We start from the raw sequence: 14,563 nt of genomic DNA, 5'->3' as shown, positions 1-14,563 counted from the left end.
GGACTCTAAACCCTTTCATAGACTTAGATGGACTGTTAAGGGTTGGGGGTCGGATGTGTCTAGCTGACCTCCCGTATGATGAAAAACACCCTCTGATACTCCCTAAAAACATCTGTGTCAACACTGCTTGTGAGACATTACCACCAAGGTGTTGCTCACCAAGGTCATCACCTCACTGAAGGAGCGCTGCGATCTGCTGGTGTTTGGATATTTGGAGGCAGGAAACTATTTACAGTTTTACAATGTTAAAGTTAAACGAGAAAAGATTCATGAAAGCTACTGGAAGAATAAAAGCCATGAATCAACATCTCGCCTGTTCACTGTCTGTCTAGCTGGATAGAGAAGTTATACGTCTAGTTCACCACTGGTATATATATACTTGTTTGTTATCTGCATTAAACTGAAGAAGAACGTATGCGCCATTTTGTGTGCTATGTGATTTTTTGCTGATCAGAAAAGACACCATGGGCAAGAATAAATTTTTAGTTTGGGCATAATAAAAATCTAACAAAGACTTATTCAGAAGCTAGCAAGTTATTTACATGTTAACACTTTAATCGATCACATTCACTTTTTACATCATTAATTTTAGTAATAAAAAAACTTTATTATGTTTAGCCAGTGGTAGATGAGGTACAACATTTTTGGAACTTTATTTTTTAATAATTTATACAGTTGAAATTCAATTACTTTATGCAAATGAACTTATTCTCCCCCACATCATACCTTTAAAGGAGAGAGTTTTCTATTGTTACAGGCACACTAAGAACACCGTTAATCCCCCCCCCAAAAAATTATTAAATCTCGCGAGACCTACGCGTTTACGTTTGTGGTCCACATACAATTAACGCAATTTATGCATTCACTTCAAAGTAGCCAGGAAATTTGTCTGTTGTTCTAAAATGTACTGTTGTAGAAACTATAAAATATTTAATGTAGTGAATTAAACGTTTCTTGACATGATCATCCTGTCCACCGCTGAGTACTGCGTCTGAATAGTGAAATCACCTTTTGATGAAAACCGTAATATTTGTATGTAACCGACCACAAACACGCACTTATACGGTGTTTAACAATTAGTCTTACCCTTTAAAGGCTTTTGAGGCAACTGTTGAGTTGTTGCAATGATAATCAATCTGGCAACCCCTTTTGCAAGCGCCTGGGTAACCCAGCGGCGCGACGTCGCTTCATTTGTGCAATTTTGGAGCTGCTTGATGGCGGAGCGGAGCGGCTGTGGTCCAGCAGGACTGTGGATTAGCTCACTGTGTGTGTGTGTGTGTGTGTGTGTGTGTGTGAGAGAGAGAGAGTGAGTGAGTGAGAGAGAGAGAGAGAGAGAGAGAGAGGAGGCGAGAAGAGAGCGAGCAGCCATGGTTGAAGGCGCAGATGCGGAAGATGAGATCCAGTTTCTACGCACGGTAAGCAGTATATCGTTTTGCATTTGCTGACAGATCGTACGGCTCTTTTTGTGCGAAGTACTACAAGCGGCGTCGTGGCACACTTGTGCGTGTACGTGTGATAAAACAGAGTAAGGAGGAGGGAAATGGCTTGTCTTGTGGTGATTGTGGCGATGCGTTTTTTCTTTTGGCTGAAGAAGAAGAAGAAGAAGAATAAGAAAAAACGCCATCACCGCGAGCACACATTCACATTGATATAATGTGATTAAGCTGTACAACAGCAGATTTGCTACCATGCATGCAGCATCGGGTCACACTGGCACATAAGCGTTAATTGATTTTATTAGGCTATACAAGGGTCTCTCCTCTTCTCCACATTGGAATAGCCCATGCCAAATGTCGACACTGAACTGGTAGCAGCTGCTAAAACATGCTGCGTAAAGAAAACATCCATCAATGAGAAAAATTAATTGGGCAGCGAGGGTTGGAAAAACTACAATGGCATTGGTTCATTATGAGTGTCCATTTATAACAAGTGTGATTTTTGTAGTTTATAAAATCACGTGAACTCTCATTGTGACTGAATGTACCAGATCTCTTATCTTAGTGCAGAAAAGATAATCATTACAAGTCTCCTTACAAAAATAAACTTTACAAAAGCTACATGTTGAGGCAACTTGTTAATTATTAAAATTATTTTAAACAAACAAAAAAAACCTCCTATAATTATTAGGGAACCGATCTGACAATGTTTTTTAGTATTGTAGATGTGCTGAAAGATATTGGTTTGGGATGTTGTCAGATTAAAAAAAAAAAAAAAAAAAAAAAAAAAAATTCTGATATTTTTAATGCTATGTATGATTATCCAATACCACACTATTTGCCCATAAACACAGGACACAAATAATCCTGATTGAAGTTGTCATGTGATGATTTGCAATTAACCAGAAGATTAAAGATTGTCGAATCCCTTAGTTTAAAGTGTTAAATCAATCAAGGTTAGTCAGCTGATACTCAGAAATCTGATATTGACATTAGATAAAAATTTGTAGTCATCCATTATGTCAAAACTGCTTTGCTTTTTTTTTTTTTTTAAACATTGTTGACCCCCCACTTTGCCTAGCTCTTTCTGTTTCCTTTAAGGTCATTCTTCCCCAGCTCAGTTTAGATTAGACAGGTTAAAAAATCTCTCTACTGTGGTAACCATAGTGATGATAATCCAGTGTACAACTAGTGCATATCTTACTCAGGTTGTGCTGTTATTTTATACAGATTGACTACATTGGCCAAAAATATTTGTAACAAAAATGACATTTTAAGCTCCCAATCAATCACCTAATCACAATTTGACCTAAAAGATTTACTCAAAGCACATCTACACATTTGATGATAGTGCTGTTAGATGATAGAAAGTTATATTTACATGACAAAATATGAATCTATGAAATAGAAACACCAACTCTGATGTTAACTGGTGACACAAACTATGTCACACTCCAGATACTTTTGAATAACTCTCTGTATCTGGCCCATGGTCCACCAATGGTCCACCTCACATGTTCATTGATGGGGTTTTAAATCTTGTGATTAATATGTTGTAATTTCGTTCAGAAGTTTGAGTTCAAATCTCACTATCATTAAGCTGCCACTGCTAAGTCATTGAACAAGGCCTTTAACCTTCACTGCACAGTTGTATAAACGAGTATAAAAGGCGTTTCTGCCAAATACCATGAATGTAAATGCAGTAAAGAAAATAGGTGGAAGTACTATGATTAGCCTGTACCCCCAATCATCATACAGCACAAGCAGGCTACATTCTATATTACTACACTACTGTATGAAGTAATGACTAGTGTTTACATTCTAATAAGCTCATTTACATTTGCCATGTGGCCTTATCCAGAGCAACGTACGTAAATTATATAATTTATACAGTTGAACAGTTGAGGGTTACGGGCCTTGCTCAAGGGCCCAGCAATGGTGGCCAGGTGTTGCCAGGATTTGAACGCACCACAATCAAGTGCAGTGTTTTAATCATTGAGCTACCACTTCCTTATCTAATTCCTATCTAATATAATGATATATTGACATCTACTCTAATGAGGTCAAATAGCTAATTATCTAACTCAGTATTATAAGTTAGAATATCCAAAACAATATGTATATTCAAAACCTATATAGTAAAGCAAATTTTCTTCAACTGTTCTTTCCATATCAAGCAACAAAATGCTTAATTTGACTTAAAACTGTAGTATAGCACCACTAGGCATTCTCAGTTGAAAAATTTTTATATACATTTTATGTCACACCTCTAAATATTGGTTGGACGATAGTATGTAACAAAGTTGTGAGTTACATTTTACAGTGGTACCATCTTTGCTTTCTCCAAAGTAAGCATTGAATTCTACACCTGACTAATATTGTGTTGTTCCCTCTTTTGATGCAAAAAACAGTCCTGACCCATTGAGCATTAACTTTTTTTAGCAATTTGAGCTACAGTAGCTTATCTGTTAGATTGAACTACATGGGCCAGCCTTTCCCCACATGCATCAGTGAGCCTTGGACACCCATGACCCTTTTCAACAGTTCACCACAGTTCCTTTCCTGGACCACATTTGACTGGGAACACCCCACAGCAGCTGCAGTTTTGGAGATTAAGATCAATAGAGCGCTTTATGTCAGAAAAGATATTGATGCACATCTGTCGCCTATGTGTTTAAGCACCTGGGCTGAGCGGAGAAACAGAGCATGACATATTTACGGCATGACTTATTTTCTCATCTTATTTACTCAAGGCCCACTTCCGTTATCAATAATAGTATCTAGTAACATTTAATGTAATTTAGCATAAGCATTATGGTTCAGTTAATATATAACTTTGCTTGCATTACGTTGTATAAATTTAAGCTTAATCCATGTAACCATTATTTAGCATTAGTGCAGTAGTCACAGGAAACTCTGTGTATAAAAAAACAATAACCATGCATTAAAGGAAAGTTTAGCATCTCCAGAAAATGAATATAGGCCATAGCCATATAGGATGATTGAAATAGGTAAGAGGAAAAAAAAACATTACAGTCCATGATATGAGTCTAATGTGATTTATGCACTTTCACAGCAAAAAAAAGAAAATCTCCTGTTATAATGTCATTTATGATAATGAAACAATTCATTAACTATTACATTTTCTAAAGCTGCTTTGATACAATGTCCATTGTGAAAAGCGCTATAGAAATAAATTTGACTTGACTAATGTTACGTACCAGTCTAGTGCACAGCGTGGGGCGCACAGCGTGATTAAAGGCATGGTGTGGTATATATGTAGCTATATTAGGTGGATGGAATTGTATTTGTTAAGTGTGATGGGGGAATGGAAACACAAACACTGGGGTGTCGTGAAACGGAAGGTATATTGAAGTATGTACAATACAACACCGGGACAGATTTCAGGGTGGACCAAGGCCAAAATAATAAACAAAAAACACGAGTTGTAACACTAATTTCAAATGATCCCAGCGACTCAAGCATATTCCGAAAGCATAAATTTGTGGAAATAGGCAAAGGGTCAGTTTTGTGGCAAGCAATGGAACAATGGTTTGGAATGCTCGGTAAGGCAGGCAAAAATGTGCAGTGTAAATAGAGTGCAAGTATGGATTTCGGCAAGACTAGCTGTGACCGCATAACTAAAAGGAAGATGGTAATCCAGACATGAGGAAGCTCTCTTCTCTGTTCTTTTACCTAAGAAAAACCTATTCATAAATGGCTTGACTAAATAAATATGGACAGGTTGACGGACATGGTCAGACAGGAGTCTCCATGGACTGTGATGTTTGCGGATGATATTGTGATTTGTGGTGAGAGTCCCTACAGGTTGAGAAGAGCTTGAAGAGATGGAGGTATGAAATGGAGAGAAGGGGAATGAAAGTTAGTAGGCGTAAGACAGATTACATGTGTGTAAATGAGAGTAAGGGCAGTGGAGTGATGTGTATGGTTTAGAGACAGTGGCATTGACTAAAAAACAGGAGGCGGAGCTGGAGGTGGCAGAGCTGAAGATGCTGAGTTTATCAGAAAAACCACGCATGTAGGACTTTTTGGGGACATAGTGAGGGAGGCCTAATTGAGATGGTTTGAACATGTGCAATGGGGTATATTGGTGGAAGAATGCTAAGGATGGAGCCACCAGAAAGGAGTAAAACATGAAGGCCAAGGTGGATGTTTATGGATGCGGTGAGGGTAGACGTGCAGGAAGTTGGTTCGAAAGAGGCAGATGTAGAGGACTGAGTAGTATGGATATGGATAATCCGCTGTGGTGACCCCTAGTGGGAGCAGCCGAAAGAAGTGGTATTTTATTTAAAAAAATGCAACATTTGGGACATTGTCCAAAGTAGTTTTGCAGAGATTGAGGTTATAAAATTGACATTTATATACAGGGTACCTATTGAAAGTACTGGAAAGTACTTAAATTTCACACAGTTGAAATGTGACACATGAAAACAAATAAAGGTTCTTGAAAGTCCATTAATTAAATATAAAATACATCTGTTTAGTAGAATGGTGCTTTAATCTTGTCAGTAAATGTTTGTTAGGAGTCAGATTGAAGATGCTGACTGTGTGTTCACTCTAATCTAATTTAATGTTAATTAAGTTAGTAAAACAAACATCTGAGAATTTTTATATTTTGCTTTTGCTCAGAGAACAGACAAAGTCCCAAAATGGTGGACCCTGAGTGATGACTCATTGCAGCCAGTAGACAGTGAGCCGGTAGGGTTCTTGCCTGCTCCCTGGCATTAGCTCTGGATTGTTACTGGTTAACTAAGTGTTCTGAGTGTGAGCTATACTGCAAGAAGTAGTAAGAATAATATAAGGAATGCATTGCGGAGGTCAAGTATGGTGAAATTACAAGCTTTGTGTTGCTGTTCCAATAGGACAGATAAAGGGTATCTGTACCCTTTGCAGAAGTGTTAACCAGACATTTAGTGGCACAATTCCACATATAGTTATGGGGGAAAGTATTAAAGTATTTAATGCAATTAGTTTTTAATTGTATAGCACTTTTAACAATGGGCATTGTCTCAACGCAGCTTTACACAGATAAAACGGTAATAATCTATGAGTTTGTTCCTTATAATTCTATTGGACATCTATTGTTGTATAAAAGTTAGACACTGTGCAGTTGGGTTGCTTTGGCCTTACAAAACATCTCTGCAAATGTAAAATAATGCTTTGGTTTTTTGATTTGACATGATACTCTGAGTTCAGACCTAAAGCAGTGGTGTTGACAATAATCGGTGGATCCCTCAGAAACATGATATATTATGGTCATAAATAGTGACCCAGGATGGTTGTAGTGGCCACTTTTAATTTAGTAGCTAGTTTGTGGTAAACCAGAGGCCCACTAATGCTGAAACAGTTTGTAAATATACATTATACTTAATTGTCACTTGTAGAGAGAAAGGTAAATTGATTTGTTTTTTAAATTAAATTTAATTCTGCTAATTGCGCTGCTTTTCAAGGCTGAATACTTAAGTTTCATTATATTTTGGTGTGTGGTTCTTGCACATTTTTGCTAATTCAACTACAAGGGTATTAGTAAACTAATACTGATGTAAGGTGACAGGTGCAGTCAGCATTTCAGTTTAACCCAAAGGTGTTCAATGGGGTTGAGGTCATAGCTATATAACATGTTCTAGAATCAGTACCACTCAAGTTTATACTCATTGCCAAGTCATGTTTCTGTATAACATTAATGGATTCTATAGTTGTGGCATCATAATGATGCTTAAGAGGTGGATTGATTCAGATTGATTCGAGCCATGCAGTTCACCCATAACCCTTCAGTGCTGTCCTATGACAGCACTGAAGGGTTATGGGTGAAATGCATGGCTCACCACTGCTCTACACTTACTGAGGTAACATTTTGTGTTCACAAGGATCTGTCTTAAGCCCACTGCTTTGATCTTTATACATGTTAACTTTGGCTAAAATTATTCAGAAACATGATATTAGCTACCACTGTTAAACAGTGAAAGTACATTTACTAGAACCACATGCAGCTAGAAGTAGGCTTTGTGATTAAATACACTGGATGCTCTTTTTGGATTACCATGTGCAGCAGTAAAAGACCTAGGTGTAATTTTTGGCTAAAGTATTTCCTTTAAAGCTCAGTGTGATTCCTTTCGTCACAAAAATATTGCGATAAAAGGTATGATATTGTTAAATGTTGCAGAAAACTAGTTCATGCTTTTGTTACATCTATGTTGGACATTGTAAATCCTTATTGTCTGGGTGCTCTTTTAAGTGCAGAACTAAGCTTAAGTTCAGTCCAGAATGCAGCCGTCCTTACCAGAAGCCGAAGATATGACTAAATGATCCCTGACTAAATGATCCCTCTACTTTGCATTGGCTCCCGAACATATCTCGCATTCATTATAAAATCGCACCACTGATGTATAGAGCACTGAATGGTTTCTTGCAGCACAGTAGCTGAGCAAACCTTTGGCTGATTACAATCTACTGAAGTCTAGGTTGAAAACATATTTTTAATCAAGCATTTTGTGATTAAGTTCTTAACTAAACTGACTGACCAATCCCTGCCTAGTGTGGATGGGCACAGCTAGGTCAAAGGACAGAGAGGGCCAGGAGTGACATTAAGGTCAAAGCTGTAAGGTCCGGGGTAGAGGAAGGCACTAGCCATGCCCGGGGTGAACTTCAGACAGGAGGGGCTCACAGAAAGAGTATAAAGGTCCCCAATCCTCTTTAGAGACAAGATGGCCAGTAGAAAAACAGTCTTGACTGCGAAAAAAAGAGCACTTCGGACAGAGGCTTGAAGGAAGGTTTAGATATGGCCTCCAGAACAACTGGCAGGTCCCATACAGGCACTCTTGGTCGCACTTGAGGCTGACCACGGAGGAGTCGCTAATGGGTTTTTCCCTAGCGACTGCTCGGCAAGCAGGGCACGATAAGCCGCATAAGCGGACACGGAAACTTTTGGGGTGGAAGGAGACAACCCCAACAGGCAAACTGTTCTTGAAGAAATCTGAGCACTGGGCCAACCTGGGCAGTAAACTGGGTCTAAGTGTTGACCTATGCACCATGTAGTGAACAGGCGCCACTTTGCCGCATAAGACCCCCTCGTGGAGGGAGCTCTGGATTATGGTCTATTATGGTTTATAGAATGGTCTCTATAACCTCAGCCGAGAGACCAGTGGCTAAGTGCCATAAGTGCAGTAAGGCCACGCCTCTACCACAGTGTCCAGACTGAGAGGGGCTGGGTTATTAAGGGAGAACCAGAGGGGACAGTGTGACGTCTTATGAGTTGCAAACAGTTCCACTTGTAGTCTGTAAAATCTTCTATATATTTGCTACACCACTTCTGGGTGAAGCCTCCGTTTCCCGGCCGTTGGCCCTTGCACTGAAAGGGCATCTGCTCCTTAATTCAACTACCTATGTATAGTGCTCTCAGTGAGAGTAGCTTCCCATGGGCCCACAGGAGGGTCTGTTGTGTAAAGAAGGTGAGAGCACAAAACACCTGGTGGTTTATGTAGGAGACCATTGATGTGTTGTCCATACGGACCAGCACATGATGGCCCCTTAGGTCTGAGAGGAAATGCTTCAATGCTAGAAGCACATCCAACATCTCCAGGCAGATGATGTGCCACGAGAGATATTGCCCTTTCCATAGACCTTCAAATCAAAATCAAATCAATCAAATCAAATCCATTTTTTGTATATTCACATTTATAGATCTTTGTATATCTTTTATATCTTTATATTCTATATTTTATTTTATTTTATTTTATTTTATTTTATTTTATTTTATTTATTTTATATAGTTCTTTTATACCTCATACTTATTTATCTGCCTTCTTTTCTTTTTCCCCCCATCCTATTCCCTCATGCCGGACCGTCATATAAAGCATTTCACTGCATGTCGTACCCTGTATGTATGTTAATGTGATGAATAAAATTTTATTTGATTTGATTTGATATTGTGACAAACTAGTCCTTGGACCTAATTTGGGAGATGACCTGTTTCAGGGTGAGCAGAGTGAGTCTCAATAGAGAGCGGTTCAGCTGACGTAGATTTAAAAGGGACACACCCCCACCCACCTGGATTGCCTTCTTGCTCAAGAGAGCAAGAGCCATGTTTACCACTGTGTGGCGTTCCCTCTTCTTTTTATAACAGTCTGCAAATGTCTGGGGACTGAGGAGACAAGTTGCTCAAGTTTAGGAATAGGAATGTTGTCCCATTCTTGTCTAATACAGGCTTCTAGTTGCTCAGCTGTCTTTGTTACATCTTCCCCTTTATGATGCGGCAGATGTTTTCTATGGGTGAAAGATCCGGACTGCAGGCTGGCCATTTCAGTAACCGCAATGATGTTGAAATTGATGCAGTATGTGGTCTGGCATTGTCATGTTGGAAAATGCAAGGTTTTCCCTGATAGAGACGACGTCTGGATGGGAGCATATGTTGTTCTAGAACTTGGAAATACCTTTTAGGATTGATGGTGCCTTTCCAAATGTGCAAGCTGCCCATGCCACACGCATCCTATGCAACCCCATACCATAAGAGATGCAGGCTTCTGAACTGAGCGCTGATAACAACTTGGGTTGTCCTTATCCTCTTTAGTCTGTTTTCCAAAAAGAACTTCAAATTTTAATTCGTCTGACCACAGAACAGTTTTCCACTTTGCCACAGTCCATTTAAACACCTTGGCCCAGAGAAAACGCCTGCACTTCTGGATCATGTTTAGATTTGGCTTCTTTTTTGATCTATAGAATTTAAGCCGGCATCGGCGAATGGCACGGTGGATTGTGTTCACCGACAATGTTTTCAGAAGTATTCCTGAGCCCATATTGTGATTTCCATTACAGTAGCATTCCTGTATGTGATGCAGTGGCGTCTAAGGGCCCGAAGATCACGGGCATTCAGTATGGTTTTTCGGCCTTGACCCTTACGCACAGAAATTGTTCCAGATTCTCTAAATCTTTGATATTATGCACTGTAGATGATGATAACTTCAAACTCTGCAATTTTTCTCTGAGAAACTCCTTTCTGATATTGCTCTACTATTTTTCGACGCAGTATTGGGGGAACTGGTGATCCTCTGCACATCTTGACTTCTGAGAGACACTGCCACTCTGAGAGGCTCTTTTTATACCCAATCATGTTGCCAATTGAACTAATAAGTTGTAAATTGGTCCTCCAGCTTTTCCTTATACAGTGGGTACGGAAAGTATTCAGACCCCGTTAAATTTTTCACTTTTTGTTATATTGCAGCCATTTGCTAAAATCATTTAAGTTCATTTCTTTTCCTCATGAATGTACACACAGCACCCCATACTGACAGAAAAACACAGAATTGTTGACCTTTTTGCAGATTTATTAAAAAAGAAAAACTGAAATATCACATGGTCCTAAGTATTCAGACCCTTTGCTGTGACACTCATATATTTAACTCAGGTGCTCTCCATTTCTTCTGATCATCCTTGAGATGGTTCTACACCTTCATTTGAGTCCAGAAATTTTTTATTATACTGATTGGACTTGATTAGGAAAGCCACACACCTGTTTATATAAGACCTTACAGATCACAATGCATGTCAGAGCAAATGAGAATCATTAAGGTCAAAGGAACTGCCTGAAGAGCTCAGAGACAGAATTGTGGCAAGGCACAGATCTGGCCAAGGTTCCAAAAATTTTTTTGCTGCACTTAAGGTTCCTAAGAGCACAGTGGCCTCCATAATCCTCAAATGGAAGACGTTTGGGACGACCAGAACCATTCCTAGAGCTGGCCGACCGGCCAAACTGAGCTATCGGGGGAGAAGAGCCTTGGTGAGAGAGGTAAAGAAGAACCCAAAGATCACTGTGGCTGAGCTCCAGAGATGCAGTCGGGAGATGGGAGAAAGTTGTAGAAAGTCAACCATCACTGCAGCCCTTCACCAGTGGGGCTTTATAGCAGAGTGGCCCGACGGAAGCCTCTCCTCAGTGCAGGACACATGAAAACCCGCATGGAGTTCTCCAAGATGGTGAGAAATAAGATTCTCTGGTCTGATGAGACCAAGATAGAACTTTTAGGCCTTAATTCTAAGCGGTATGTGTGGAGAAAACCAGGCACTGCTCATCACCTGTCCATTGCAGTCTCAACAATGAAGCATGGTGGTGGCAGCATTATGCTGTGGGGGTGTTTTTCAGCTGCAGGGACAGGACGACTGGTTGCAATCAAGGGAAAGATGAATGCGGCCAAGCACAGGGATATCCTGGACGAAAACCTTCTCCAGAGTGCTTTGGACCTCAGACTGGGCTGAAGGTTTACCTTCCAACAAGACAATGACCCTAAGCACACAGCTAAAATAACGATGGAGTGGCTTCACAACAACTCCGTGACTGTTCTTGAATGGCCCAGCCAGAGCCCTGACTTAAACCCAATTGAGCATCTCTGGAGAGACCTAAAAATAGCTGTCCACCAATGTTTACCGTCCAACTTGACAGAACTGGAGAGGATCTGCAAGGAGGAATGGCAGAGGATCCCTGAATCCAGGTGTGAAAAACTTGTTGCAGCCTTCCCAAAAAGACTCATGGCTGTATTAGATCAAAAGGGTGCTTCTACTAAATACTGAGCAAAGGGTCTGAATACTTAGGACCATGTGATATTTTAGTTTTTCTTTTTTAATAAATCTGCAACAGTGTCAACAATTCTGTGTTTTTCTGTCAGTATTGGGTGCTATGTGTACATAAATGAGGAAAAGAAATGAACTTAAATGATTTTAGCAAATGGCTGCAAAATAAAAAAGAGTGAAAAATTTAAGGAGGTCTGAATACTTTCCGTACCCACTGTACGTACGTTTAACATTTTTCCGACCTATTATTGCTACCTGTCCCAACTTTTTTGGAATGTGTAGCTCTCATGAAATCCAAAATAAGCCAATATTTTGCATGACTTTTCAAAATGTCTCACTTTCATCATTTGATATGTTATCTATATTCTATTGTGAATAAAATATAAGTTTATGAGATTTGTAAATTATTGCATTCCTTTTTTATTCACAATTTGTACAGTGTCCTAACTTTTTTGGAATCGGGTTTATATTTGCCCCTGGTGGTCTAGTGGTTAAGATGCAGCGCTCCCACCGCTGCGACCCGGGTTCGATTCCCGGTCAGGGAACCATCCCCAGCCACTTTTAGTGCCGGTCCCAAGCCCGGATAAATTGGGGAGGGTTGCGTTAGGAAGGGCATCCAGCGTAAAACGTGCCAAATCAAAGGTGCGGAGGATCCGCTGTGGCGACCCCTAACGGGAGAAGCCGAAAAGAAAGTTTTTTTGTTGTAAAAAGTACACAACGATAACATGCATAAAAAATGCACTACCTAAATTATTATTGTAATAACGAGTCACAGACAAATCCAATGTTGCTAATCCCGGTTTATTAGGAAAGATAAGGCTCCACTGAACATCATGCTATAAAGCATTTTTGCTCCAACCAAACAATAGTGCCTTAACTTAGATGGTTATTCTTTTGTTTACACAGAACTTCCGCTGGTGTTTGTGTGTATATTTTTTGCAAGAACTTTCACATAAAATACTTGCTGGCTAAGAAACAAATATGGCTGGTAGAATATAGTTTTACAAAACAAATGAGACCCCCTATTATAAAAAAAAAAAAAAAAAAAAAGAGGTGGAATCTCGGCCTTGAGTCTCCACACTCTGTGCAGGTGTCGTCATGTTTTTACTATGCACCACCTATCATTTCAAACCTTTTATTTTCAGCCAGTAGCATTATGGAAACAAAATGATTACTGAGAAATGTTGCCAATAACTGCAGGATTCCAACTATATATTGAAGCATTTTATTCCCCACGTGAATGAGTCTTAGTTTAATTACTCTTTACAAACTTTTACTGGTCCAATAGCACACGTGCTGTGACGCCCCAGGAAGTGGTTACACCACTTCCAAGAAACTGCTGAAACATTGCACCGTTCCTTTGGACAGATTACACACATGATTTAGAGTGTGGTCATGAGAAAGCATTCCCAGAAAGTTGTTGATGCAGCTCGAGTTCCTGAAAGGGAAAAATGTTTGCATTCAAGTCCCATCAGTGACTGCGACAGGACCCGATGCAAGGCCAGGTCATCAAAAAGCACTGAAACTCGGCCAATAGCTGACACACGGAAATAAAAAAGATATCTTTAGACAGCTTAAAGTATGTAGTTTTAGAATAAGTCGGTGAAATAATTATCTGATAATGATTATCAGATAATTATCTGATTATCCCCCCCCCCCAACCCCCCCCCACACACACGTTGAGTTACACGCCCCCCGGACAGTGGCATAAAACAATGCGATTTGACATGCTACACCGGTGAGGAAGCTCTTCATATGGACAGTGATGAAGAATTTACCTTTTCATCCGAAGAAGATTGCGATTCCAACGATTCAAGTTGCTACGATGAGTAAGTTATTTAGTCTTACGTTCTGATTATATAAAACTAATATTGTTTGTAAACATCTCTGCCTAGCTTTTGTCAGCATTGCCTTTTAATGTTACAACAAAAATACGCCAATATCTGCTCATTTGTAACATTAACTGTTTGTATTTGTATGCCCTAAATATTGTTGACGTTATATAAAGTTATATTTTAGCCTCAGTTCAGTTTTGGTTAGTCTCACTTTTAATCCTGAAAGGCTGTTAAGTAGTGTTAGCTAGCAGAGATGTTCCGGAATGCTGAGGTGTATGTACAATGCATGCTAAGAAATATATATTGTTCAAGTGTATTCATCATCCTAAAATATATTGTTTGATTATTTTTAGGAATGTGGCTGCATCACCCTTGCCTTCACTGAAAACTCACACCAGGCCACGCAGGTGTTGCTCCATTTTGAATTCGACCGAGAATCATCCTGAGTAGGTACATATTTTAGATTTTCTTAAATTATATTTAGTTTGAATCATTATTGCATTGTATGACATATGCAAACAACTTTACCAATGACACAATTAGTGATGTTAATGTGTGTGTGTGTGTGTTTCATAAACAGATGTGATCAAGCACCTGCTCCAAAAAGGGCGAAGGCAGCACACAGACAGTCCACCATGTCATGGAAGAATCAGACAGATAACGACACAGTTCCACAGACTCTGCGATTCTTGCCCGCACGTGAACCTGGACCTC

At 39.6% G+C, this 14,563-nt stretch overlaps 1 protein-coding gene across 1 annotated transcript in view; it reads left to right on the top strand.

The window, feature by feature from the left end:
* The first annotated feature begins 1,294 nt into the window (after positions 1-1,294).
* Positions 1,295-14,563, top strand: part of LOC310731139 (ryanodine receptor 3) — a 417,468-nt gene continuing 404,199 nt past the window's right edge. The window contains 1 exon segment of the mRNA XM_083550556.1: positions 1,295-1,415. Coding sequence (XP_083406682.1) covers positions 1,368-1,415 — 48 coding nt within the window. The 5' untranslated portion in view covers positions 1,295-1,367.

Source organism: Silurus aristotelis (assembly GCF_946808225.1).
Source record: "Silurus aristotelis genome assembly, chromosome: 9".
Taxonomy (NCBI): Eukaryota; Metazoa; Chordata; class Actinopteri; order Siluriformes; family Siluridae; genus Silurus; species Silurus aristotelis.
This window is presented reverse-complemented; position numbering and strand designations above follow the sequence as displayed.